The sequence below is a fragment of the Eschscholzia californica genome, unplaced genomic scaffold (genome assembly GCF_041429995.1).
Source record: "Eschscholzia californica isolate CP2 unplaced genomic scaffold, dmEscCali1.0.p SCAF_1, whole genome shotgun sequence".
In the NCBI taxonomy this organism is placed as follows: domain Eukaryota; kingdom Viridiplantae; phylum Streptophyta; class Magnoliopsida; order Ranunculales; family Papaveraceae; genus Eschscholzia; species Eschscholzia californica.
Window position 1 is genome coordinate 38,414,449 of NW_028238198.1, and position 26,028 is coordinate 38,440,476.

Below are 26,028 nucleotides of genomic sequence, written 5' to 3' on the forward strand. Positions count from 1 at the left end.
TAGATTGCCGAGGATATTGCCGAAGATTTGGATCATTTACCAATGCTGCTTTTGGTTCTCCATCCAACTTGAATTTCACATCCCAAAAGATTTTGAATTGACTTTGTCCATCTTTCCGTTGCTAATCCCTTGTCGGTGGTATAAAGTAAGTACAAAAAAGAAAGGGTTAATTTCTATATGGCCCTTCATATGTGACCAACTTACTATCCACTCTCAAGACTGCTGGATACTTTTGTTTACCCCCTTGCCCCTAACTATTTGTTTTTAGATTTTTTTTTGGGTTATTTCCCTAATGGCCCCCTATTTTGTGACCAGCTTCCTGCCTGGCCCCCTACTTTACAAGAAATACCCATATGGCCCCCTTCCATTATAACACCGTCACTCTCTCTCCTCCATCATGTTTTCTCTCTCTGCCAACTCACGCCAAATCATCTGTTACGCCACCTCATCACCTTCTCCGGCAGAAGTCGCCGGCCGGCCAAATTCCCGGCCGGCGACCTTCAATTTTTTTCTCTCTCTTTAATTTTTTTTTTTTTTAAATTTCCTCTCACATCTCTCTCTCTAAACTCCGGCGAAGGGGGTTTCCCTTCGCCGGAGCTGTTCGTGATGAACAGACCAGGTCTGTTCATCACGAACAGATCTGGTGTTCGTGATGAACAGACCGGTCTGCTCATCACGAACAGCTCCGGCGAAGGGAAACCCCCTTCGCCGGAGTTTAGAGAGAGAGAGAGAGATGTGAGAAGAAATAAAAAAAAAAAATTATTTTTTAGAGAGAGAGAAAAAATTGAAGGTCGCCGGCCGGAAATTTGGCCGGAATTTCCGGCCGGCGACCTCTGCCGGAGAAGGTGATGAGGTGGCGTAATAGATGATGTGGCGTGAGTTGGCAGAGAGAGAAAACATGATGGAGGAGAGAGAATGACGGTGTTATAACGGAAGGGGGCCATATGGGTATTTCTTGTAAAGTAGGGGGCCAGGCAGGAAGCTGGTCACAAAGTAGGGAGCCATTAGGGAAATAACCCTTTTTTTTTTCTCTCTCTATATATATATTCTTCTTCTTTGCTTCCTCCTGTCTCATCTCCCCAATTGCATCACAAGTATAAGTCATTCTCTGGCTACCAGAACGGAATCATAAGTGGAAAAGGGGAGAGGAAACCTTTGTCCCTTTCTCTCTTTGTTTGCATAGAAGGAAGTGAGAGAGAGGGATTCATCCCCCTTTATATGTTCAAATTAGAAGAAACAAAATTTTCTTTCAAGGACTCACTCTTTTGTTTCAACTAAAAAATAGTAGAGAGGAAAAGAAAAAGAGAAATAATTAATAATAGAAGGATAAGTTTGAAAGAAAGACATAAAATTTTGAGTTCTTACGGTTATAGGTGGCGCCTCCCTGTAGCGGATCGAGCTTTTACGGTTATAGGTGGCGCCTCCCTGTTTTAATTTTCCGGCAGTAGTTACGTGCAGTTACTCATGATCTCTTTGAATTTTATTCAGTTATTGGTTGGTTAGAGACAGTTCTCCGATTGACTTTTTCCTCTTTAATCTGTTTTATATCTATTTCTTAGTGAGATTCAGTCTCTTTTCATCTTTTCTTCTCCCTCAAATTTTCTTGTGATCATGGATTCCGTTAACAATCATTTTATCCAACAATTCAAGGCTTTAACTACAGAGGATCAACCTATTCAAACTGTCGAGGCTGATGCTTCTGGGAATTGGGACTCCGGCATAAACAAATCAGGAGTGTTGAAATTTCTATCCCCAAAGAGAATTGAGATCGGGATAGCAATGAACAGATTATCCAGAGTGATTAGTGGCCCTAATAAATTTGGTTTAACCGAAATCAAAGAAAACACTTTCATTATTCGTTTTGCAACATCTACTGAATTGGACATGGCTGTGGAGAAATCCCCTTGGGTGGTTGTGGATGAACTCATTATTCTTCAAGAATGTGATGCTAATAAGGCTCCGGCGGATCATACATTTGATCATGCTTGGTTTTGGGTCCAGTTCCATGGTATACCTATTAGTCATCTGAATGCTACAATAGTGAACAAATTGGCCAGTTCTTTGGGCAATTACAAGCCGGTTACTAATGAAGAAGCATCAAAGTGGTCTTTATTTGGTCGAGTTAGAATTGAATTTGATCTTTCAAAAAAACTTCAACCTCGGATTAATCTGAAGACTTCTAATCATCAAATCGTGTCAATTGAAATCCGGGTGGAAAGGCTTCCGAGATTCTGTATTTCTTGTGGTCGAATTGGACATTCTATTAATTTTTGCCCGATTATAGTGCAATTTGGAGACCTTCTGAAACTTCCGGTCTCGGATGAACAGAAAACCCTAGTCTCCTTGGCTTTGGAGCCAAAATTCCCTCCTCAATTTAAAATCACTTTCCAAATTAGAAATTACGGAAAGGAGATGAGTTCTTTCTCGGGACTCAATTCTCCTAATTACTTGGGGATTTTGGGTGAAAACCCTATTGATAATGAGAGTCCTGGCCAAATGGACTCCAGCCAGACCAACTTAAATGCTAATTTTGGTAATGTTCTTGATGATTTGATCCAGGTGAAACGTAGTCGCATATCAATGCCTGTTAGACAACAATACAACAATTCTATCTACAATCCGGTCTATTCTAACCCAGACATGAATACTAATAAGGAAATTCAAGAGAGTTCAACCATGGGTGAAGAACGTATGCGTCGTCAACTTAAGCGTTCGATGAGACAAATTTCTTCTGCTACCAACACTGCATCGGTTCCGGCTACCGTAAAGCCGATGGAGGAATGAGTATTCTATCTTGGAATTGTCGTGGACTCGGGAACGACACGACAAGAAATTCCCTTTATCAGTTCCATAAGGCCACTAGGCCTAATATTGTATTTCTTTCAGAAACCAAGTTAAATAATATGAATAAGTTTCCTTCGTACTGTAATGTAGGTTTAAATAAAAATTTTATTGTTCCTTCCCAAGGTAGGGGAGGAGGTTTAATTTTGCTTTGGAGTGAAGATATTAATTTATCGATTAACTTTTCCTCTTCTAATTTAATACATATTACTGTGTTAGGTTCTGCCCTTGATCAGACGTGGGATTTATTTTGTGTGTATGGTCCTCCTCGCCTTCAAGATAGATCAGTTTTTTGGAATAATCTTCTGTCAAGAATAAATGGGGTCACTAATCCTTAATGTTGTATTGGTGACATGAACGCTATGAGTTCACATGCGGATAAATATGGTGGTTCTTCGAACATCCCTTTCATGTCCCAATTTCAGGATTTTATTCAAAGGGCCGGTGTTTTAGACTTGGGTTTTCATGGACCTGCTTTCACGTGGACTAATAATAAATCCAGTCATCATCTTACCAGGGAAAGACTAGACAGGGCTTTATGTAATTCTGATTGGTTAATAGCATTCCCTGATTCTGGGTTATTTCATTTACCTAGGTACTCTAGTGATCATGCCCCTATTCTATTGAAAATGAGGGTGAAAACTACAGTTACAAATAAAATAGAAAGATTTGAATGGTATTGGACTAAGCATGGGGACTATACTAACACTTTTAAGAACAATTGGGATAAGACTAACGGATCTTTTTATGACAGAATTTTGCAAGTTAAATCATATACGAAAAAATGGAGCAAAAGAGCATTCAATTTGATTCGTGATCGCCTGTCCCTTCTCAGACATAGACTTTTGCATATTCAGTCATCTATTCCTACAGAAGCTACTTTAATGGTTGAGAGCAGTTATCAGGAAGAAATTATATATCTCGAGGAATTAGAAAAATCAAAAATGGAGCAAAGGGCAAAATCAAGGTGGGTATAGAATGGGGACCGTAATACGAAGGCCTTTCATGCTGCGGTATCCCATCGTCGACAAAGAAACCAAATTTCTAGATTAAAACTTCAATCTGGATTCATTTCGACAAATATTAATGAAATTGCGGGAGATATAACAGACTATTTTCAGAATTTATTTACGGAAGAACCTGTTCTAGATCCTCCTATAGAGATTTTAAATGCTTTTAAGGTTTTATCAGACGAAGATCTGGGCTACATCTCGAGGATCCCAACATCGGAGGAGATTAAGTCAGTTGTAATGGAGATGGGGGCTCTAAAAAGCCCAGGACCAGATGGACTGCCATGCATCTTCTATCAACACAACTGGGAAGTAATAGGTGAAGAGCTCGTCAGATATGTCCAAGGAGTATTCCGATCAGGTTCTATCAATCCTATCCTTAACTCCACTACTATTACTTTAATTCCTAAGGTCAGAAATCCGAGTATTGCCTTGAAATTTCGTCCAATATCCTTATGCAACTCTATATATAAATTCATCACTAAAATAGTTGCTAACCGTATTAGGCCTTTTTTAGAAGGATATATTATGTGGACCCAGAATGCGTTTGTCCCCAATCGCCAAATTCTAGATAATGTGGTTGTTACTCATGAACTCATTCATTCAATGAAACTATCTAAGGCCAAAAAAGGGGGCTTCGCTCTCAAGATGGATATGGTCAAGGCCTATGATAGGGTCAATTGGTCTTTCTTGATTAAGGTTCTTCAGGCAACTGGATTATCTGGCCCGATCTTAAACCTTATAGTCTCTTGTGTGTCTACTGCCCACTTTAATATTCAGATCAACGGAAACTTATATGGGGCTTTTTCAGCCTCTAGAGGATTACGGCAAGGGTGTCCGTTATCACCCTACCTTTTCATCCTCACATCCCAGTCCCTATCTCTTCTTATTCATCATTATGAGAGCCACTGTATCTATACAGGTTACAAATTGAATAATAAAAGCCCCTCCATTACTCATCTACTTTTTGCAGATGACCTTATCTTGTTTGGAGAGGCAAACCAAAAGAATTTAAATGCAATTTTACGCCTCATGTCTGATTATGCAGATTTCTCAGGCCAAGCAGTTAATTTCGACAAATCCTCCATATTCTTTGGGTCAGGAGTTCCTCCACCGATGCAATCACAATTCATGGACCTATTAAAAGCACCAATTATGAAATCACAAGACAAATACCTGGGTTCACTCATTCTTAAAAAAAGTAACAGAATTGATTCTCATACCTGGCTAGTGGATAAGTTCAGAAAGTCTCTTGCTGGTTGAAGGAGGAGCAGCGGCGGCGGTGATGAAGAATCATGAAGGAGAAGTTATAGAAGCTAGAACAGTGCGGTTTCCATCGATTTCTCCTCTTCATAGTGAGATGAGAGCATTCAGACTAGGACTTGAAATGGCTCAAGATTTTAATTTATTAGGGGTGCAGATTGAAGGAGATTCAAGGCTCATGGTTACCCTCCTATCGGACGGCAATGCTGAAATCCCTTGGCGTCTCCTGAATGACGTGATTCAGCTATGTGTCTTAGTCCGAGAGATTCAAGCAAACGTGTCTTATTGCAACAGAATTTCGAATTCGGCCCCTCATAATCTAGCATACGAGGAATTGGTACCTTAGTTGTACCCTTATTTGTGGTTATTTGCTCATTAGTCCTGTTTCTTTGTAATGGACCTATGTTTCTTTGATATATGGTATCGCAGTTCAAAAAAAAAAAAAAAAAAAAGAAGTTAACATATAAATAGCAGATGCTGAATTAGGGGCTCAACTCTCTTTCGTTGTTGAAGGGACATTCGCAAGTTGAATACGATTTGCTAATTATTATTTAGCGAACTAACTAACAACCGCCGTTAGTTAGAATCAATTTTTTAGTTATCAAGATACTGTCGTTAATAATGTGAGTGAGCACGACCATAAACAAAAAAGATGCGGTGTTTTAAATAGCTATTTGCACCAAAATAATGTTCTAAACGGGTAAATAGAAAAGTAACAAACATTTCAAAATTATTATCCAGATCAAAATGTTTAAGAAGACTACCCGTTCGTTTAAATATTTTTTCTTTGAATACATATAACTTTTTAATTAGACGTCGAATTCCCATAAAACTTATATATATCTAGAAAGAAATTTTTATACGCTTTTAGCAAGACGACGTTGAATACCTATTTAAAAAAGAAAACTCACAAAAATGGCGTTTTTTTTGTGCAAATTGGAGTTCTAAATCTTGTAAATTTGGATTTTAGAATGTAAATTGCATTGATATTTTTTTTGAAGCCAAGTCTTTGATTGGGTTGTCCAATTACTTTTCTTTGCAGATCTTCCCTTCTTTATCTCTCTACCTTATAATCACATAATATTGGAAAATCCATAAAATATGTTTTAATCCAGGGTGATCCTCCACAGGGGCTTGTAGGTGCACACCTCCAAAACATATATATATTTTTTTTGTTGAAGATGTCCAACATTCTTTTTTTTTTTTTTTTGTTGAAATATGTCCAACATACTTAGAGTTAAAAATGTTCTATTAGGTCCAACGGTAAAATGTTTCTAATAACTTTTTTTTTTGTCAAATACAATTAAACACGTATAATTTGTAAGGCAATGCTGGACTTCTTGGTCAAAGGAGGGTGTGTCCACCTTGTTGGGAAGAGGTTCGAATCCACCCACCACACCTACTATATCTTGTAACTTTTGCCTCTATTTTTTATTTTAACAATTTTTTTATCATTTATTTTCTGATTAATTGTCCTTCTGCCTTTTTTCTCTTTAAAAGGTCCATGGATTTTAGGTCCAAAAAATAAAATCCAAAAAGGGGTCAGGGTGCAAGCTTCGCAGAAAAAGGGATTTTAGTTTTTTCTCTTTTGGACCCTGTTACACACATATAGAGAAACAAGTTCCATCCGAATCCTAAATCAATTTCCACCCAAAATTCGTGAGAGCCGGACGTGGTTAGTGTACAACCCAACAAAATCGAGAATTTATTTTTCAAAATCAGAAAAAATCTTTTCAATTTCTATCTCTCTTTCAGAATCAAACAACTTTCTCCCTCTTCCAAGAAACTAATCGACCAAAACCCTTAAAACCCCCAAAACCCTAAAGTTGAACCATATCTTCTCTTCAATAGATAACCGAAAAGCTTCAGGTGAAAACCACCCATCATCTTGAACCGTTGCACCTTTGTTAAACAGTCAAAATCATTTCAAACGAGCCGCGCTTCAGGTGAGTATCTATTTATACTTGATTTTGCATGTTTATCTCAGTTATAATGAAGTCAGGGGTGGCCCGTGACCAAAGCCACCAAAGCGGTCGCTTTGGACCCCAAATAACCAAGGGCCTCATGTTTCCTATTTTATATGTAACTTTCGAAAAACTAATTATACTTTAAACCAATTTCGAACATAATTTAAGTCGTAGCTTAGTGGTAAAGACTTTAGATCTTGAATAACAGGTCAAGGGTTCAATCCCACCCTTTGCATTGTTTAAATTTTATTCAATTTGTTTCTAATATCCATTGTATGGGGCCCCAATTTTTAATTTCGCTTGGGGCCTCCGATATACTTGGGCCGGCCCTGAATGAAGTTTGGTTTCAAGATTTTGGTGAGTTTGTTCAAGATTTTTAAAGTTATCTAGGTTTTTTGTGTTTATTGTGTTTAGGGTTTATGAGGGTTTCCCAAATAACCAATGAAGGTTATATGAGATGGAAAAAGATTTTGGGTATTTGGTAAACAAAAACTTGTTTTGTATAATGGAAATTTTTGTTATGATTTTCTGAATTTGGTTTTCTGATCTTATTTTTCACATATCGTTAGAAAAATGGGTTTCTGATTTTCATACATTATATCTACTACTGAAAATACTTGTTTTTATATACATTTTTAAAAATGTTAACAAGTAACTTGTTTAAGTTTGTACAAGAGATATAACATAGCATGTAAGACAAAATAACATTCCAAAGCCTACCAAGGAAGCTACACCAACAAGAAAGAGTCATCTCAAACGAAAGAGCATTGTAGAGGATGAAGTGATAAGGAAAAAGAGTAAGTGCAAATCACTTTCGGTTACAGAGGTAATATGGATTGAATTTGATTATATTTTACATCAAATGATGCATTATTTTTCAGTACAAATAGATAAAAGTGATTGTAAAAGATTTTATGTTAGATCAGTATAGGTTATTTAACATAAAGTTGATGTGTTTGGTAAAAAATTGTTTACAACAATTATATTTCCATATGCAGAGACTGAAATTACTCAGTATATGTTATTTTTTATTTTAAATGATGTATTTTTTCTTTAATAGATGATAACTGTTACTGAATGAACAACATTTTTGTTAGGTCTAGTTTTATAACCAATATATAAAATAGGTTATGTGATTTGAATTACTCGTTATTTACAATAAACCTACTGTTGTTTGATATAAATTATGCATAATTATTAATGTAAACTGTAAAATACACATACCAATACATGTTTTTGATTTAGTCGATGGAAGTTCTAAAACAATGAAAGTGAAGGGAAAGCAGGCTATTGGAAAAACAATTGATTTGGTGGGAGAGTCAAGTACATTCCAGAATGCAAGACGATAACTCAGTTCCGATATACTTTAAAACAACCAATCGAAGTCTTTAGTAGTTTCCGAAACTATATGACGGAAGAGATGAAGGAGGAATCAACCACTCCAATCGAAGTCATTAATGTCAATCAAAGTCATTTTTTGGTTAATTAACAATCTGTATTTTGTGGTAAATATTGCTATATTTTCAAAATTGTCGTATTAAGTTACGTTAAATACTTTTAATGATTTGATCAAAGTCGAAAATGTCAAATATTTTCCTGTTTTACGAAGACAATGTATGTCATCGTTTTGTTAACATTTTCAGTTATGTGATCACATATATATATATATATATATATATATATATATTTTATTATGAACATAATGTGGGTTTCATTAGATTATATGTCTCTTTATTTCATCTTGTAAAGTCTACGTAAGTCTATAAACTCTGTTGTAATCTAGAAAATAATGTATTTCTTCAATCAAATAACATGTTTTTTGTACTGAATGTTATATAATTAATAACATAAAATGTTAAATTTGTAGAACATAACGCGTTTTTTTCATCAATAATGAGTTTTTCATACAAAATTTAAAACTGAAGATCAAATATTGATTCTGCAAGTGGAACAGTTATTTTGGGCTTCTTGTTCTTTTTAGTGAAATCAGCACAGTCGTGATTCAATTCCATATCTTTCAAAATAAACAAAGTTTGACATTTCAATAGTGCCCATCCATGGACTCGCCACTTGTAGTCTTCTACAGGACAAACGACAGTTACACGCTTTAAATTATTTTTGACAAACTTGAAATCGTGATCAGTGTTTATACTATATTAACGAAGCGAATCGAAATGCTTTAGCTCCTCCAAGAAATAACTGACAAACATGAGTGAAGATTTTATCCCAACCATCGGATTTGAGAATGGGCTTCTCTACTATGTTGGATGATTCTGTTGAAAATTCCATGACTAAATCCTAAACTGCAAAATATAAAAATAGATTATGAAGTCAACAAAATACAGAATGCATTTCAGTTTAATAAAAATTTATCATACATTTTGTATAATGTTTATGAAAAAGCGTAATGTTTTGGATAAATATAATATGGATTACAAAGTTTAATCATATAAATTATATAACATTGTTAATACATAATGTGTTATGAATGACACATATAAAAAATGAAATGAAATATGAAACTTTAACAATAAATAACACGTTACTTATAAAGCAAAACAAGAATCAATAAACAGAAAAACACTGTAAATTTGACATCAAGACATACCTTAACTATACTAAATGTGTTATGTTGTATGAAATATACGTAATTTATACTAAATAATGTGTATACTGCGAAACAGACAGTAAGCTTGAAACCAATCGAAAAAAATCTAAATATAATAATATGGGTTATTATGTATACAAAACAGATTATGTTTTATAAATATGATGCATCTCAGAATCTGTTACAACTTAATGGTACAAAATGCAAAACTAAGAAGAATATTTACGGAAGATGAAGAGGATGAAGAATATGGATGATGAAATAGAGATTTTAATCATAAAACAACTATCGAATGTGATAAGATAATGAAAGGTTTGAAAGATAGAGGATAACTTTTAGAAAGAGAAACTAAAAATAATAAATAACTTACCTGATTATAATTTTATGAAGATATTTGATGAAGATGATTAAAAAAGACGATGAAGGTGATGAAGAAACGATTAGGAAGAAACGAATATGGAGAGCTTTTGGGTTTTTTAGATGATAAAGAAATGATGATATGGAAACCGTGATAAAAAACGATGGTGGTTTTCGGTAGTGGTCGTCGTCTTCACTACTCTATCATGGAAGAAGGTTTCTTCATTCAGTTATGGAAGAGGATTTTTAGTTTTAGAGAGAGAAAAAAAGAAGGGTTCGGTTGTTATAGAGAGAGAAAGAAAGTGGGTTTCGGTTACGGGAGAGAAGATTAGAGAGAGAAAAAAGGAATTTTGGGGATTGGTTTTCAAAAGTGAATTTTATCTTACATAAAAGGTTACAATGGGTCCACCCGTCTTTGGTGCAGTGGTTGGACACCCCTCTTAAGTCCATGAGGTCGTGGGATCGAGTCTTACTGGAAGCAGTTTGTCATCAAGATTTATCCCATGTGATTTAGGCTATAAATAATGTAATAATTTGTAAGGCTTTAGGCGTCTTTGATGTCGGGCTTTAGGTCTATCTCATTCTTGGTTTAAATCAGGGACGGATCTATGCTTTGGCAAAGAGGGGCCATGGCCCCTCCCAACATTTGAGTGTAGTGTACTGTTAAGTGCATATCTATGTTCAAGTTTCTCCATGATTGGTCCCTTTATTTTTGAAGATTACATAATATGCCCCTAAAATCAATCTAGCATTCAAGAACGATACGGAAACATACTCGAGGAAACGGGATGCCACAATGAAATATTATTGGGTGCTAAACTTGAGTATAAAAATCTTATAAAATCTCAATTACTCATCAACTATTGCTATTAAATACGAGTTTTGACCACTTAAGTTATTTTTCGTAAACACGACTTTGTGCCACGAGTCGTATATCGTTGCTTACTTTAATTTTGTAATTATTTGATTAATGATCTAAAGAACGAATATTTTAAACCATCACTTTGACACTTAGCGTGAAAATTTCTATTTTTCGCATATGTATCATCATATTAAGAGTTTAGGATCACCTTTGGTGCCTAACGATAGAATTTTTTTTATTAGAGGTGCAATTATCATTTAAAAACATTATCTTATATTCTTAGTGAAAATAAACAGTTTGAAACAAATAAAAAATCGTCATGACTTAAAATATGAATGAAAAAAAAAATCAAGTTCTACTTGCATGTCGGCCCCCCTTAAATTCATATCCTGGTTCCGTCCCTGGTTTAAATTAGGCTGTTGTCGTACTTATTCCATCTTCATGATATATCAATGCCTTGTACGGAGTAATGTAGATCGTAGTCGAATTCTCAAAAAAAGAGTTATAATGGGTATTATGATTAAATAGAAATCAGATAAATCTGTTTTTCTATAGAGATAGGTCCATTAAGACTAGATATTCATTATTCATTATTATTATTATTATTATTATTATTATTATTATTATTTTGACTTAAAACTCTATATTAATATCAGGGTGAACTAAATGTGTTTTTAAGTGTAAATTTTTGGACCAAGAACCTGCAAATTATTATTAGAATTACTTTAACCAAAACTTTTAATAGAATTTTAAGAATAATCTATTCTATTACATGCATAACAAGGAGATTTATTAATTAGTGACAAAAACAAAAAAGAAAGCTAATGTAAATTCTAGCGTTCACCATCTAGGCTATAGTTTGCGACAAAAAGGATTTTTCTGTGGCTAAATTCTAATGCTAATATGAATTAATTAACAAAGAAAGTATTGACGGAAGGTCTAAAATATGGATCCTAGTAGCATAACAAGTCCACTATTAACATAAAATAGGTTAAAAGTACAAAAAGGTACAAATTTTGAAATGTAACAAATAAATCATTTTTTTCACATACCATTTCTTGAAATTCACCAAAAAAAAAATCTTTTTTTTTTGCATTACATTGTTACTTTTTGCATTAAGCAACACGTAAACAACCCTATACTGTTGAACTTCACTCATTTTGACTTGGGTTTCGTACAAAACAACCTATTCCTACACATATCTACACATTCACTAAACAATCAACACATTAGTGATACATTTATTTATTTGTACGAGTCAAAAATAAGAATTAAAAAAAAAGACTTTTTTTAACCTATTTTATATTATGTTGGGACCTTAATGCAATTTATTTTTTATTTTGGATTTTTTGTCCACGGACCCAGCTATTGTGTCCCCTTCGCTCCATGTTGGAGTCAGCCGGAACTCCCACGCATCACCATCGACGCGAAAGTTTTAAGAAGTACCTTTCCTCACAATCACAAGGCTAAGTTTAACTCAAGGTCTTTGACCTCGAATTTACGATCAACTCACTATTTGACCCCAAAAATTTCTGGCAGTTCGTTTTGGTCTTCAAAGACAAAAAATTATAATTTTTTTCAAAAATATCCTTAGAGGCAAAAAAGGAATTAATTCCTATAAACTTAAAAACAAACTAAATTCACCCAATCTCTCCTTCTCTCTTCCATTTCGTCACGTCTCTCCTTCACTTCATCTCTCTCCATACCTCACTTCAAAAATTTTCGACAAAGGACGTCGACAAACAAAATTTTCGGCGACCTTCAAACTTAAAAAAAAATATTTCTTTTTCTTCCTCTCTCTTCATTCGTTTCGACTTAATCGTGGATATATTTGGATATGTCTTGACACTAGCGGAACCAAGATAGTAAGAGTGGGATAATTTTGTTGGGGTGGATCCTTGTCATCGGTACGTGGTGGTGTTAGGTGCATAAATGGGTTTTCAAAATCCATGTGGAAGAGATTTGAAGCCGTTGGTTGCGCAACCATGGTGAAGAGTGATGGGTCATGAAAATGTCCCATCTAAGTCGTTTAATTTAGCCAAGTTAGTCGATTTCGAGTCTTTATTATAATAAAATGGTTGGTTTTCTTGATTAGGTGTCTTTTGCGGAGTTAGATGTGAAAAACGGTTAAAAACGAGGAAAAGATGCATGAAGGGTATTTTGGTCATTTGGAGTCAAGGACAATCTGGTAATTTGGCCAAGGTCAGTGCGTGGTTGAAAAGTAGAGGTCGAGACGAGTCCGTAGGAGAAAACGGAAGTCAAATCGGAGTCCGGATGAGTGAACTAGGCAAAGTCAAAGTTGGGTCAAATGCTGTTGACTTGGTGGGATACTCTCGGTAGAATTCGGGCATACGGTATTGCGCCGGACACGTGGCGAAGTCTGGAGGCCATCGCATCTAAATTCGATATTCTTGTTGAACAGCGAAGTGGGACCATCGTGAATCATCCAGTGTAGTGCGTGTCAGCGAAGCTTCGGTAGTCCTGATACCGCGTTTTAATCTCGTCCGTTGCCTTCCGCGTACTTCAGATCAACGCACGAAATCTCTCTGCCGGGAAGACGTTCCAATACACCACGTTGCAGCTTAGCTTCGGTAGTCCCTTGCTCGCGTTTTAATCGCAGCCGCAACCTCCCGCGTCATCAAGATCCAACGGTTGCTGCGATTCAGCTCCATTGCTTATTATTCCTTGCAACCCGAAGCTGGTTAGTCTTCATGCTCCCGGGCACGTGTCCCTTCTCAAACCATCCAGATCCGCGTTATCCCTCCATCCGACGGCTGCTGTATCTAGCGCAAGTAAATATGGTGAACCGAGAAGCGCATTAGCATCCAAATTTGAATCCCTTTCACCCAGCCGACCAATTTAGGGTTTTTTGTCATTTTAACCCTTTAATTCCCAAAATGACCCCATCTTTTACTTCTTTTCACCATTTAACCCAACCAAAAACCCTAACCCACCTATAAATAAATCTCTTTCTCCTCCATTAAAACCTAGACTTGAAAACCCTCTCAAAGGCTTCCTTATCTAATTTCTAAGCCACTTCTCCTTCTATCTTCTAACCCTAAAAACCCATCTTCTTCTATTTTCTCTACCACCTTCATCTTTTCTCTAGATTTACTTTCTCCTCTAATTTCTTCTTCTAACCTTCTAATTTCTCCATACCTTCTTCTCTAAAATCTCTTCTTCTTCTATCTCTCTTCTAAATTTCTCTTCTTTTATCTTCTAATAAGCTATTATTTGGAGTTTTGAGCAATATTCTTGAGATACTTGGAGCTTAAATTGGACATCAAAATGGAGATACATGGGAATATGGATTGGGAACATTCTTGGTGATTTCTTTTCATTAATCTTTTGTAATTCCATTTATTTTATGAATTCAATGAATATTATTTTAGATTCCATGAGTAGCTAAATTTTGTATCTAGGGTGTAGAGGAAACCCATATTTGGGCTTATTTTGAGATATGTTATAAATCAATGAATCCTTATTTTGAGCTTCAATGCCTATTGATTGTCATTTCATGTTGATTCTATAACCTTATTATCATTCATGTATTATAATTAGATATTTCATGCTTTTATTGATTTATTAGATGAGATATGCCTTTTAGATCTTGAATGATAGTGTAGGAAATTAGTTTTATATGGTAGTCAATCATACATTCTTGATTTTGAATTGTGTTATTAAAGAATATATTCCGAAATCTAAATAGTTTATTATGTTAGATTTTGAGTTATACATGAGAAAGGGATTTGTTAATTAATGCATGTTTTAAGTAGTCCATTTATGTGGTGAAATCGAAAACCCTAGATTCTTCTTCTCATCTTGATTTCATTCTTATTAGTCTATTACTATTGCTTTCTTTTTTTTCATAGTAGTTTCCAAATCAATCATCAATTCTATGAAGTGGGGTGTGTGTGTGTTAGTCTAAGTTAGATATTGACATTTTGATTATTGGGCTAAACTCGCCGTTAATATCTGAAGTTACCTACCTATCCCTTGGGACGATACTCGATCTTATTATAAATACTATAACTTGACCCCGTATACTTGCGGGAATAGACCTATTTTTAGGCCTACAAAGAGAAAGTGGAATCTTTGGTTATTTGAATGGGGATTATTAGGATATAAATAATGTAGTGTAGTTGGGCTTTAGGCCTTTATTTAGTTGGGCTATAGGCCTTAAGAGTTTGAGTGGGCTATAGGCCAGGTCATGTTAGAGTTTGAGTGGGCGGGTAGCAAGCTTATCACATCTTTGATGTATTCAATGCCAATTGTACGACAATGTAATCGGTTTCCAAAAAAAAAAAACAGTTATCAGAAACCTAATTAAAGCTATTCATACATGATGTAATCGGGAAGCATAAACCACCTCCATAAGTTATGAATTTATGTGCAAATGTTTGGTGTTTGCCAAGGGTGCTCAATGTCTGGATCTTGACAGAATAGTTGCAAAAAACTGTTGAATCCATGGCTATGCTCACCTTTGTGGCTCTATGACTAAGCAACAGAGTCAGCCCCAAATATACCCCTTGAAGCTCGTGCATTAGGACCGACTCATGTTTTGTAGTGTCAGCTGCCACTACCAAAGTATGCCCGCTCTGATACATCTGACTCGACTTGAATCCAACCCTCTTATCGCATCCTCCACTGACAAGTTTTTTTTCTAGGTACTATTAATTGTAAGTCGAGATTCCAAACCACTAGAAGCTGTTTCACTTTAGGCGTGTTAATAATGCTTTTATACGCTTCACTTCTTTAGCCTGCCAAGTTTTCCCCAAAAAACTCTGCAATTTCTTTCACTAGGCATATGACAAACCACTTAATCTCGCATCATCCAAGGACCCATTGAGCTGTCGTTCTACACCAAGGAGTCGAAAGAGGTCCCTCCATATAAACGTTAAGAAGCGGCATTAGAATAGTAAGTATCAATGCATCATTCTATCATAAATCGGTCACAAAAATTACAATTAGGTAACTGACATTCCCCAAAATTGCAACTTGACTTGAGTTTTAAGCCCTTTTCTGCACCAAATTAACTAGTTCTCTACAATTAGGTACAAAATCATATTTTTGACTACTTCTCTACTCCCTAAAATGTGTCACCAACCCCACCACCAAATCACAATGGATTCCAAATCATATTTTTGAGTGACTGAGCATGTTTTTAGTACTTCATCCAACAGATTAAGAACAAACTAGAGAAATGGAACCACTCATTCCTTTCTCAAGCTGGGCGCACTGTTGTCATTTCAGCAATAGCTGCGGTCGTACCCCGATACCAGATGCAATGCTTTGCCATTCCCAAAGGCACAAGCAAATGCATTTCGACTGTCCAAAAGTCGTTCTGGTGGGGTAGGTCTAGAGGCATATGTACCAAATCCTGGTCCGCTATTTGTCTCCCGAAGTACATGGGTGGTCTTGGTATTCATAGACCAAAACTTGATAATATAGCTATGTTAAGTAAGTTAGCCTGGAGAATCAAATCTGAACCTCAAGCAATTTGGGTCCAATTTTTAAAAGCTAAATACTTCCCACACTCGGAGAGTCCTGGCCCTGCTAAATCTCATCACTCTTGGCAATGAAAAACCATCAGAAAGCACCTTAATAACATTGATGAGTTCACTACTCGGGAAGTTAACAAGGGAGATAAGATTAATATTTGGGAAGATAAGTGGATCCCCTCTATCAACAACCCTCCACGCATTAATCATCTTTCTAACCTTTCTAAAGTCTCTCAGCTGATCTCAAATAATGAATGGAATGAGGACTTACTGAATAATCATTTCGATGAAGCTACCAAGAACCTTATTAAAACTATACCGCTTAATGAAGATGGTGAAGATCAAAGGAAATGGATCCTTACAGAATCAGGTAAGTTCACGGTTAAATCTATGTATAATCATCTTTGTATCATTATGAACTCTCCTATGACCCAGTCACCCAATTGGAATTTTATTTGGTCTATCCCTACTGTGCCTAGAATTCGAATTTTCATCTGGAAAATTTGCTCTAACGCTCTCCCGGTGAGAGCGAGAATAGGTCAATATATTGACAATAATCAGACTTGCCCCAACTGTAATGAGATTGAATCTATGGAACATGCTCTTCTACATTGCCCTTTAACTAGAAACGTGTGGTTCTATTTCAATATCATCTCTATTAATATTACCTCTGTGTCGTAATGGATCTTCTCTTGGGAGAATTCTATAAACAATAGTAAAACGGAAAGTAACATTCATTATGCTACCATCTTATGGATAATATGGAAAACCAGATGTGACCACTGCTTCCAACATGAAATCAACTCTTTCACTACTATTGTAAATATGATTATAAACTTCCCGAAAACAATTCCACCTCCGGAAAACAAGAAATCTATCCCTCTACAGAATTGGCAACCTCCAGAACAGTCCTGTCTAAAAATAAATGTAGATGCTTCCTTTATAAATGTTGAATCTGTAGCAGGTACCAGTCTAATTATACACGATTCGAATTCAAAATTCATTGAAGCCCACGCAACTACTATCAGAAGTCGAACCAGTGAGGAAAGTGAAGCCATAGCTATCCTAAATGGACTGCTATGGGCAGAAGCAAAACAATATAAAACCATCATCATCGAGAGTGACAACATCAATATCATCAATCACTTAAAGAATGGCAATCAAGGAATTCAATGGCAAACCAAAATACACATCCAAAAAATCCATGAAGTTAAAAAGAGGCTGCAACAGGTCCAATTCAAACACACGATCAGGAAATGCAATGCTCCTGCAGACAGGCTAGCGAAATGGTCCAGGTTAAAGAATAGAACGAAGACTTGGCAAGTTGTTCCTTATTTTCTTGTTAATCTATATTGTAAGAATGTTTTAGTTTCTTAATATAAGAGGTACCGTTTAAAAAAAAAAACATGTTTTTAGTACTAATGTTGTTTGAAGTAATATATATAAAAACTCTTAAGGCCACGACAAGGGGTATGAATGTCCATCTCTTTCTATCTTTTCCTTTTATTTATGGGTTAATTCCATTTTGACCCCCTAAAGATGACCAACACACCAAAAGGGCCCCTTAAAGATGACCAACTTTCAATTTAGTCCCCTTTTAAATATTTCCGTTTACTTCTCCGTCAGATGTTAGTCAGTTGTATTTTGTATACCAAAATTGTCCTTGCTTGGTATCTTCATTGTCAGGAAAACTTTTTTGAGTTCCAATGCATAATCATTTGTCAAATAAATTACTACTTTTTTCAACTTTCAAAATATTTATTTACTTTTACCTCTCTCTTTTCACATCCATTCTTTTAATTTCTACAAAATTTTCTCTCTCTTCACTTCAACTACTTCCCCTTAAAATCCAAAAACTCCATCAAAAGCTTGAAACCTCCATTAAAAACACATTTTTTTTACACAAGTTCATCAGATATCCTCTCACTCTAATTCAATCCTTTTAAAATACTTATTCTGAACATACAAATTTCATCAACTACAATGTATGGTTAATGACATAACGGTTCGTCTTCATGAGTCGTTCCATCACAATTGATAATCAAAGATTATCCTCTTTAGCACCTAATATACTTAGAGTTTTTACATTGTTATTTTGTTTTAGGGGTGAAATAGTTTCGCAAAAGATGAAGATATATAGATTATAAGTTTAGATTAATGCATGGCTATCTTTTACAAATTATAGTTGATTATTCATAATTAAAGATGAGCAAGTAATTGCAACATTCTCTTTCTATTCAATCTATCTTTTACAAATTATAGTGTTTTAATGGAAGTTTTAAGGTTTTGAGGGAGTTTCTGAGTTTCAATGGAGAGTAATTGAAGTAAGGAGAGAGAAAGCTTTTGTTGAAAATGAAAAGAATAGATGTGAAAGGAGAGAGGAGAAAGTAAAAAATTAAAAAAAGTTAATATATTTTACAAATAATAATGTCTTGGGACTCAAAAAAGTCTGTCTGACAATGAGGATACCAACTAGGGACAGTTTTGGTATAAAAAGTACAACTCACTAATGTCCGACGGGAAAGAAAACGAAAAAATGAAAAAGGAGTCTAAACTGGAAGCTGGTCATCTATAAGGGGCCATTTTGGTGTGTTGGTCATCTTTAGGGGGCCAAAATGGAATTAACCCTTTATTTATTACCTTAGTTATATGGAATAAATCTTGATAGCCGCGGCTTTGGGGAATAAAGAAAATTCTCCGGAGAATAAATTTTTATGGGGAATACAGAATACATTTTTTTGAAAGTTCTCCTCCATCTCATCACCTCTCTCTGCCACTTCATCTTCTCGAGAATACATTCTTTTGATTCTCTAATAGAAGTTAGGGTGTAATATCAAAATGGCTCCAAATTTTGTTGTTAGGAAACCGTGAAGAATGAATGTTGAATCTCTTTTAGGTGAATCAAACCCACAAATCCTTCCAACCAAGAGTGCAATCTATGCATGGGGATATAATCAATGCGGGCAAACGGGGAGAAAATGTAAAGAATCTCACCTGAGGATTCCAAAACACCTTCCTCCCGAGCTCTTTGGCTGTCCGGAGGTGCCAATTCGCGCTGGTTGGATATTGCTTGTGGGCGTGAGCATACTGTCGCTGTTGCTTCAGATGGGTCACTTTTCACTTGGGGTTTGGTCTCTCTTTCCTAATCCTGGAGTCTTTGTTTCATTTCTTATGCTCGTGTGAGTGATTAATCGATTGGTTTGGTCTTTCTCTCTAGATCTGTTCTAGAGGGAGAGAGAAAAGAAAAAGAAATTAGAGAGAGAGAAGAGGAGAGAGAAAATAAAAAGAAAAGGTTTTTTTTTTTATGTTTGAAGGTTGATTGTCGGAAAATTGGTCGGCCGGCGACTTTCGCCGGAGAAGATGATGAGGTGTCGAGAAGATGAAGTGGCAGAGAGAGGTGATGAGATGGAGGAGCCTTTTTTATAGCATCTTCTAAAATTAGAAGCCTCTTAGCAATAAAAAGAAACATAAAAAAGTCAAACTTATTTGACTAGTTTTAAGAAAAGTCTTTATTCCCCGGAGAATTTTCTTTATTCCCAAAAGCCGCGGCCTAATTTGTTTCTACGGAGATTGGATTCTAGAACCTGGTGGACTTAAGAGGGTGTGTCTAGCTAGTGCCCCAGAGGTGTGAACTTAATGGTCCAAGTTAAGCCCATACCCTTTTAGAAAAATAATAATAATAAGCTTTGGCCCTGCTGCCCCAACACCACCCCCGGTACTTATTCGTGCTTGAATCGCAAAATAAACTATACAAATACAATCTCATATGATCTCAACTTAAACTGTTTTCCTCATAAAAATTCCAAATTGAAAGTCAAACTTATATCACCCAATAGCTAATCATCCCAATAAAAACACTTCAATATATTATCATTCACTTATAGATTCATAAACGCTTATAGTCATGGCGAGAGTTCCTGAAAGCGCAGCCAGCAACGGTGCTGATAAGAATGACGAATAAGATCAATGAGACATTGACAATGGTTATGTGCCTCCATTCATTCTTGAAGGTTGCTACAATTCCTCCCTTGCAGGAATTGCAGGTATAGCATAAAATGTCCTGGTTGTTGCTCCATGTACTGCAGTCAGTGTCTTGCCCTCCGGTGATAGGACCTTCCCAGTATGTTGCATTTACATATGTGAATCCACAAGATGTTGGAGGCTTACAGCACCCAGACTGCATAATTATCATCAAACAAAATACAAAACAAAAGTTATAAATTTAATGAGAATCTTCAAAAATCTTCTTTCGTTGCATATAATCATAATATTAAGCTGAAAAAAATAAAGGTCATTATTATATGTTATTCAACCTATGTAACACCGAAAATCATTTTTTGCATTTCTTTTGTTATCCTTATAAATTTTTGCAGTAATCTAATATTTTGTCTGTAACCGTTGAATGAATTGCAATATTAAAAAAAAAACTATTGGACCTAGTAACTAAGATATTACATATATCCATGTTACACGGGCTTGAGTTGATTATACACAGTACGAACTATTGTCGTATGAAGTATATGAGAGTGTTCCTAGCAACAACCACCCTCCATGCAACCGGCCAAGAGAGGATAAAGGGGGCCAAAGATGCCCCTGATATTATAGATACTCCTTGAGTGAGATTAACAAAGTTGCTACCTTGTTGATCTAAAATTATTGGTTTTGTTCTTGCTTGCGCTCTTTATAATTTCACACAAACTAATAGTACGTAAAAGATTATTTTGAATATGTTTTGTGTTTAAAAAAAACATAATCGAAGAAAAGACAATCAAACTCAATCAAACGTACAATGTTGTTTCAAGGTCAAAAACCATCATTTTCATCACATTTCGTCCTACGAAAAAACCTTCTCCAAAAATCATATTTCTTCTTAGGTTTTCACATTTATTTCTAAGAATTTTACTGTCCATTTCTAAGTGCGGAGCTGACAATGTCAATGCTATTAGAGTTGGTTGATACTAAATCCACATCAGACTAGTCAAACTTATTCGACTAAATGTCTAAAATAATAGGAGGAGCATTTTATCCTCCCACAGAGATATTATCTCATGGGTCACGATGTTGAAATACATACACGACTCTTAATATAAAAATAAGAATCAATGATGTTGTCACTAATCCAGACGAATGATGTGGCTATCTATCTCCTTTTAAAGAGGTCTTTTTCACCCAATAGAGACCTAGGCATCATATCATATGAGACTATCCATTTCGAAGTAAAAAAGGGTAATTCGTTTTAGAAAAATGTCCAATATCCACCGAAAAACGGGCGTGAAGTTGGGGTGAATTTTAATCAGACGGTTGGAGTTATGCCACTTTATCTCTCTCTCGATCAAACAAAATTAGTGTCGGTAGTTGGATCTAAATTCACGCCAACTTCACACCAAGATTTTCGGATGGCCCCATCGTAACTCATCCATTGTAGAGTAAAAGGAGAAGATCCATTTAAAACTAAAAGTGCAAATCTGTATGGAAGACCAAATAAAAAATAAAAATATTATGGTGAAACAGGAAATCTAATAGCCAAGACCAAAGAAACCCTAAACAAAAAAAAAAATGCACACAATGAAATGAAATTAAGCATGATATATATTAGAAAACAAACCTCAATTGGTGACAAACTTCTTTGGAAAAAATCAGAAGCATTTTCTTGAGCACTCCCATTACTAAGTCTCTGACAAATCTTACCATCAATCAAACAACCCTTAATACCCTCCCATTTAGGTCCATCAACAACATGATTTTGTAACCAATTTGAATAATCACCAAGTCTATATTGGAAAATTCCTTTCCCTGAAAATACTTCTCCTGCTCCTTTATTTGTTACAAGGAAAACAAAAAATGTAAAACCTGATAATCCAATGATGAGAAAGAACATAACAAACATGTTAATCTTTAGAAACCAATAAAGTGATTTACAACAAGAACCCAGTAATCCTAATAGAGATAGGGTTAACAAGGACAGTGAAAATGCTAAGAGAGGAACATGAAGGAATTTTTGACATTCAGTTATTGATTCATCTCTATTGAAAATGGATTTGATTGGATATATTAAAATGACTAGTGAGATAATTAGAGTTAGGATGTTTGTGATTATGATCACTGTGTTGCTAAGACGACACATAATTTTAAGATGATGATGATGATTAGAGATAAACTTAATTTGTTTTGATTTGAGAAAGGTGTCTAGTGATAGTGTATGAATTGGATAAAAGATAGAGAGAGGGTTTAGGGTTTGATATTGGGATGTTAAATCCTCTCGGGGGTTAAGGAACGAAAATGAAATTGCCAAGGAAATAGAGAAGAAGAACCGCTAAATTGGGCGAGTGAGGTGGCCGTGACTGTTATAGTTTCAATACTTGGTTTTAGGATTTTTTTTTATTTTGAAAATAATCCCATTTTCTTTATTTGATCAATTAATAATTATATTTAGGTGATCTATTGGATTTGTATCATACAGATTCTCTTGCTTCTTTATCTCATCTATCTTTCTCTGGATTTGCTTGTCTTCCTAAGGAGAATATGAGGCCTTCAAACTGCCCATGTTTGTTCCTAATGATGGAGATTATATTTATTGTTGTCACGTGGTGATCGGATTTCTTTCCTTTCAACACATAGATGACTTGCTTTGAGTCTCCTTCCAATATTACTTTGAAAATATTTTTGTCCTTCGCCCATTGTAGTGGGCCGGTCCAAATGATTGGGAGGTCATAAGCGGAATTTAAAGTCCACCAGCTTTTGGTGCAACCGTTGGGCACTCCTTTTAAGTCCATGAGGTTGTGGGATTAAGTCTCGGTGAAAGCAGTTTGCCATCAAAATTTATCCCATGTATTTATGCTATATATTAAGTAAATAATGTAATAATTTGTCGGGCTTTAGACCTCTTTCATGTTGTTGGGCTTTAGGCCTCTTTCGTTCATGGTTCGAATTAGGCGGTTATCGTGCTTATCACATCTTCATGATGTATCAATGCCTTGTAACGACTAACGTATATCGTAGTCGAATTCTAAAAAAAAAGCGGAATTTAAAATTTGGGGCCCCATATAACACATGTTAAAAGAAAAAAAAATCCTACTAGTGCTCATGGGGAATTGATCTCTTAACTTATTGCATAGAATCTAAACTTTCAACAACGGAGCTACACCTTAAATCATGTTGTAAGTCCATTCATAATGTAGTTATTTTTTCGAAACTATCATACATCCGAAAATGAGGCCCTTCGCTATGTTGGGGCCGAAAGCCACCGCTTGGTGACAATGTAACTTTGATTCTTTGGCTTGCTTCCATAAGTCAGTAACTCCTTCCAAAACACATTAGTAGTTTCATAAGTTGTATATCGGATATGGGTTTCGTCAATGATTTCCTTTCTTGTCTCCCTTGATTATCCTATAGTAGAGTTAGCAACTGAATTATTCTTTCTTGAGTTCTCCACTTGGGCTGTGGAAGTGTGAGGTTCACGAATAGATAAGGGTTGATTGTGTAAACCAGTGTTAACTCTTGGCGGTGACCATAACTCAGTGGAGAAAGCTAATATTCTTTTCCTTTACAATTACGATCAATTTCTTCTTGAAGGTCTGGGGAGGAAGACAAATTGTCATTTTGGAGTATAGTGTAGTCCTAATATCGATATAAAAGTGGGGATCGATGTCAAAATCATAAATAAGGGTATTTTTGTTCTGATTCACATGTGTGATTCGTACAACTGACATTTAACTAGAAGTTAACGTCTTCCGTCCACGTAGGAGTGTAAATCAAAAGTATTTAAAAACCGGATTACAGTCATAATGTTGATATAAAAGTGGGAGTCAATGTCAAAATCTCCTTTAAGTAATTGGTTTTTGTTACTTTATTTTCTTTTTTGTCTTGATTTTTGTTCTTTTCTTATGTCGGGACACATTATTTTATTACTTAAAACCGCAAAATCACTAGTTCATTTATATGTTATTTTGAAACTAGATGAGTGACAAAAATATTTTAGTATACTGATACAATTTTGATAGGCCTAAAACGGTATTTTTCCCAAGTGTAGGGATCAAGTTATAGTATTACTAATAAGTCCGAAAATCGTTCCAAGGGACAAACAATTTCACCTAAATCTTAAATTAAAACCCCATTCATTAATTTTGGTTGGTTTTTGAAAAGTAATTTAAAAAGAAAAGGATAATAGACAAAAGAAGAATGAAATCAAGATGGGAAAGAAATCTAGGGTTTTGATTCCACCACATAAATCGACAATCTAAAACATGTATTCAATCCTTTTTTCATATATAACTCAATATCTAACATAATAAACTATTTAGATTTCGGAAGATATTCTTTAATAACACATTTCAAAATCAAGTAATTCTAATTGATTATCATATAAAGGCTATATTCCTTAACAATCATTCATCATCTAATAAGCATATCCCATCTAATAAGTTAACAAAAACATGAAATATCTCACTATGAAGCATGAACTAGGAAAAGATTATAAAATCTATATGAAATAACGATTGTTAAGCATTAAAGCTCAATATAAGGATTTAGAGACATATACATGATAAAACAAAATACATGAAAATAAATAGGACAAAGAAAAGAAATCACCCAAATCCTTGCTCCATTTAATTCCCAAGTATGGTCCAAATTATGCTCCAAATCCAAATAATAGCACTTTAGAACAAGATGAGATTTAGAAAAGAAATAAGAAGATACAAGATTTTAAAGAAGAAGTTATGGAGAAATCAGAAGTTTAGATAAAGAAATTAGGAGTTTAGATGTAGAGACTAGGAGTAGAAATAAATTGGAAAGAAGAGATAAATGTCTCTAGAGAAAGTAGAAGAAATGAATTTAGGGTTAGAAGATACAAGAGAGGAGGAGAAGTGACTTAGAAATTAGAGAATGAAGCCTTTTGAGAGGGTTGTTGAAGTCTACCAAATAATATGAGAAAGAGGTTTTTTTATATTGGTGGTGGCTAGGGTTTTAGATGATAAGGTTGAAAAGGGAAAAAATGGAAAGGTTTGGTTACTTTATCTCCAAGAAATAGATAAGCATTGGCTAAGGAATCAACTACCTACACTTCTACAAAAATTTTGGGCATATATCTTCTTTTGACTTCAAAGTTAGGGTTTTCATTTGTGATTTAGTTTTCATTGGATAACTGTTAGTTAGTTTGTAGGTTGATATGTTTCAATAATCTGTAACCATTATTGTGTGGATTAATTTTCCTATGTGTTGATTTCGGAAGGGTAAGCAGTAATGGAGTTTTATAAGTGTTCAGAAGTTAAACAGTTCATACTCTTTTTGTGATAACTTATGATGTAATTGTAGGACAAAGTTCATCTTTTATTCGAAAAATGACAATAAGGTGTTTGAAGATCCTGTTTGAAAGCTTTATTTGCATGAAATATTACTTTGTATAGTTCTCTACCTGGTTTTGTAGTGTAATATCTAATTGGTGTTTGAGTGGTGTTGTTGCTTCTACTGTTTATGTATTCTGTTTTTCTTCATGCATCTTCTGTTTTTAAATTCGATACTTTTTTATATAGTGTCATTCGATGTTTTCAATTTTCCTTTTTATGACTATCTTCATTTGATCATGAAGGCGATTACTTCATGTGGAATAAAGAAAGGTGAG

General features: G+C 35.1%; 2 protein-coding genes and 1 long non-coding RNA gene across 3 annotated transcripts; 1 reads left to right on the plus strand and 2 right to left on the minus strand.

Moving 5' to 3' along the window:
• Window positions 1-1,611: 1,611 nt before the first annotated feature.
• On the plus strand, window positions 1,612-2,784 carry LOC147566653 (uncharacterized). Its single transcript, XM_086655089.1, has one exon. The coding sequence runs from the start codon at window positions 1,612-1,614 to the stop codon at window positions 2,782-2,784; it is 1,173 nt and encodes a 390-aa protein (XP_086511215.1).
• A 6,398-nt stretch (window positions 2,785-9,182) lies between these two features.
• On the minus strand, window positions 9,183-10,270 carry LOC147566654 (uncharacterized). The gene is made up of 2 exons (XR_015237462.1): window positions 10,060-10,270; window positions 9,183-9,384 (listed from the first exon to the last, which is right to left on the minus strand). It is a non-coding gene; the product is annotated as an uncharacterized LOC147566654 (long non-coding RNA).
• Window positions 10,271-20,176: 9,906 nt separating this feature from the next.
• Window positions 20,177-22,660, minus strand: LOC147566655 (tetraspanin-8-like). The gene is made up of 2 exons (XM_086668556.1): window positions 22,015-22,660; window positions 20,177-20,586 (listed from the first exon to the last, which is right to left on the minus strand). The coding sequence occupies exons 1-2, from the start codon at window positions 22,531-22,533 to the stop codon at window positions 20,296-20,298; spliced, it is 810 nt and encodes a 269-aa protein (XP_086524682.1). The 5' UTR covers window positions 22,534-22,660; the 3' UTR covers window positions 20,177-20,295.
• Window positions 22,661-26,028: the final 3,368 nt, after the last annotated feature.

Bases quoted from the DNA above. Each gene is read 5' to 3' on its own strand.
- LOC147566655 (XM_086668556.1), bottom strand. From the start codon at position 22,533: ATGTGTCGTCTTAGCAACACAGTGATCATAATCACAAACATCCTAACT. The intron at 20,587-22,014 runs GTTTGTTTTCTA...ATAATTATGCAG, and splicing joins GAAGTTTGTCACCAATTGAG to TCTGGGTGCTGTAAGCCTCC.
- LOC147566653 (XM_086655089.1), top strand. From the start codon at position 1,612: ATGGATTCCGTTAACAATCATTTTATCCAACAATTCAAGGCTTTAACT.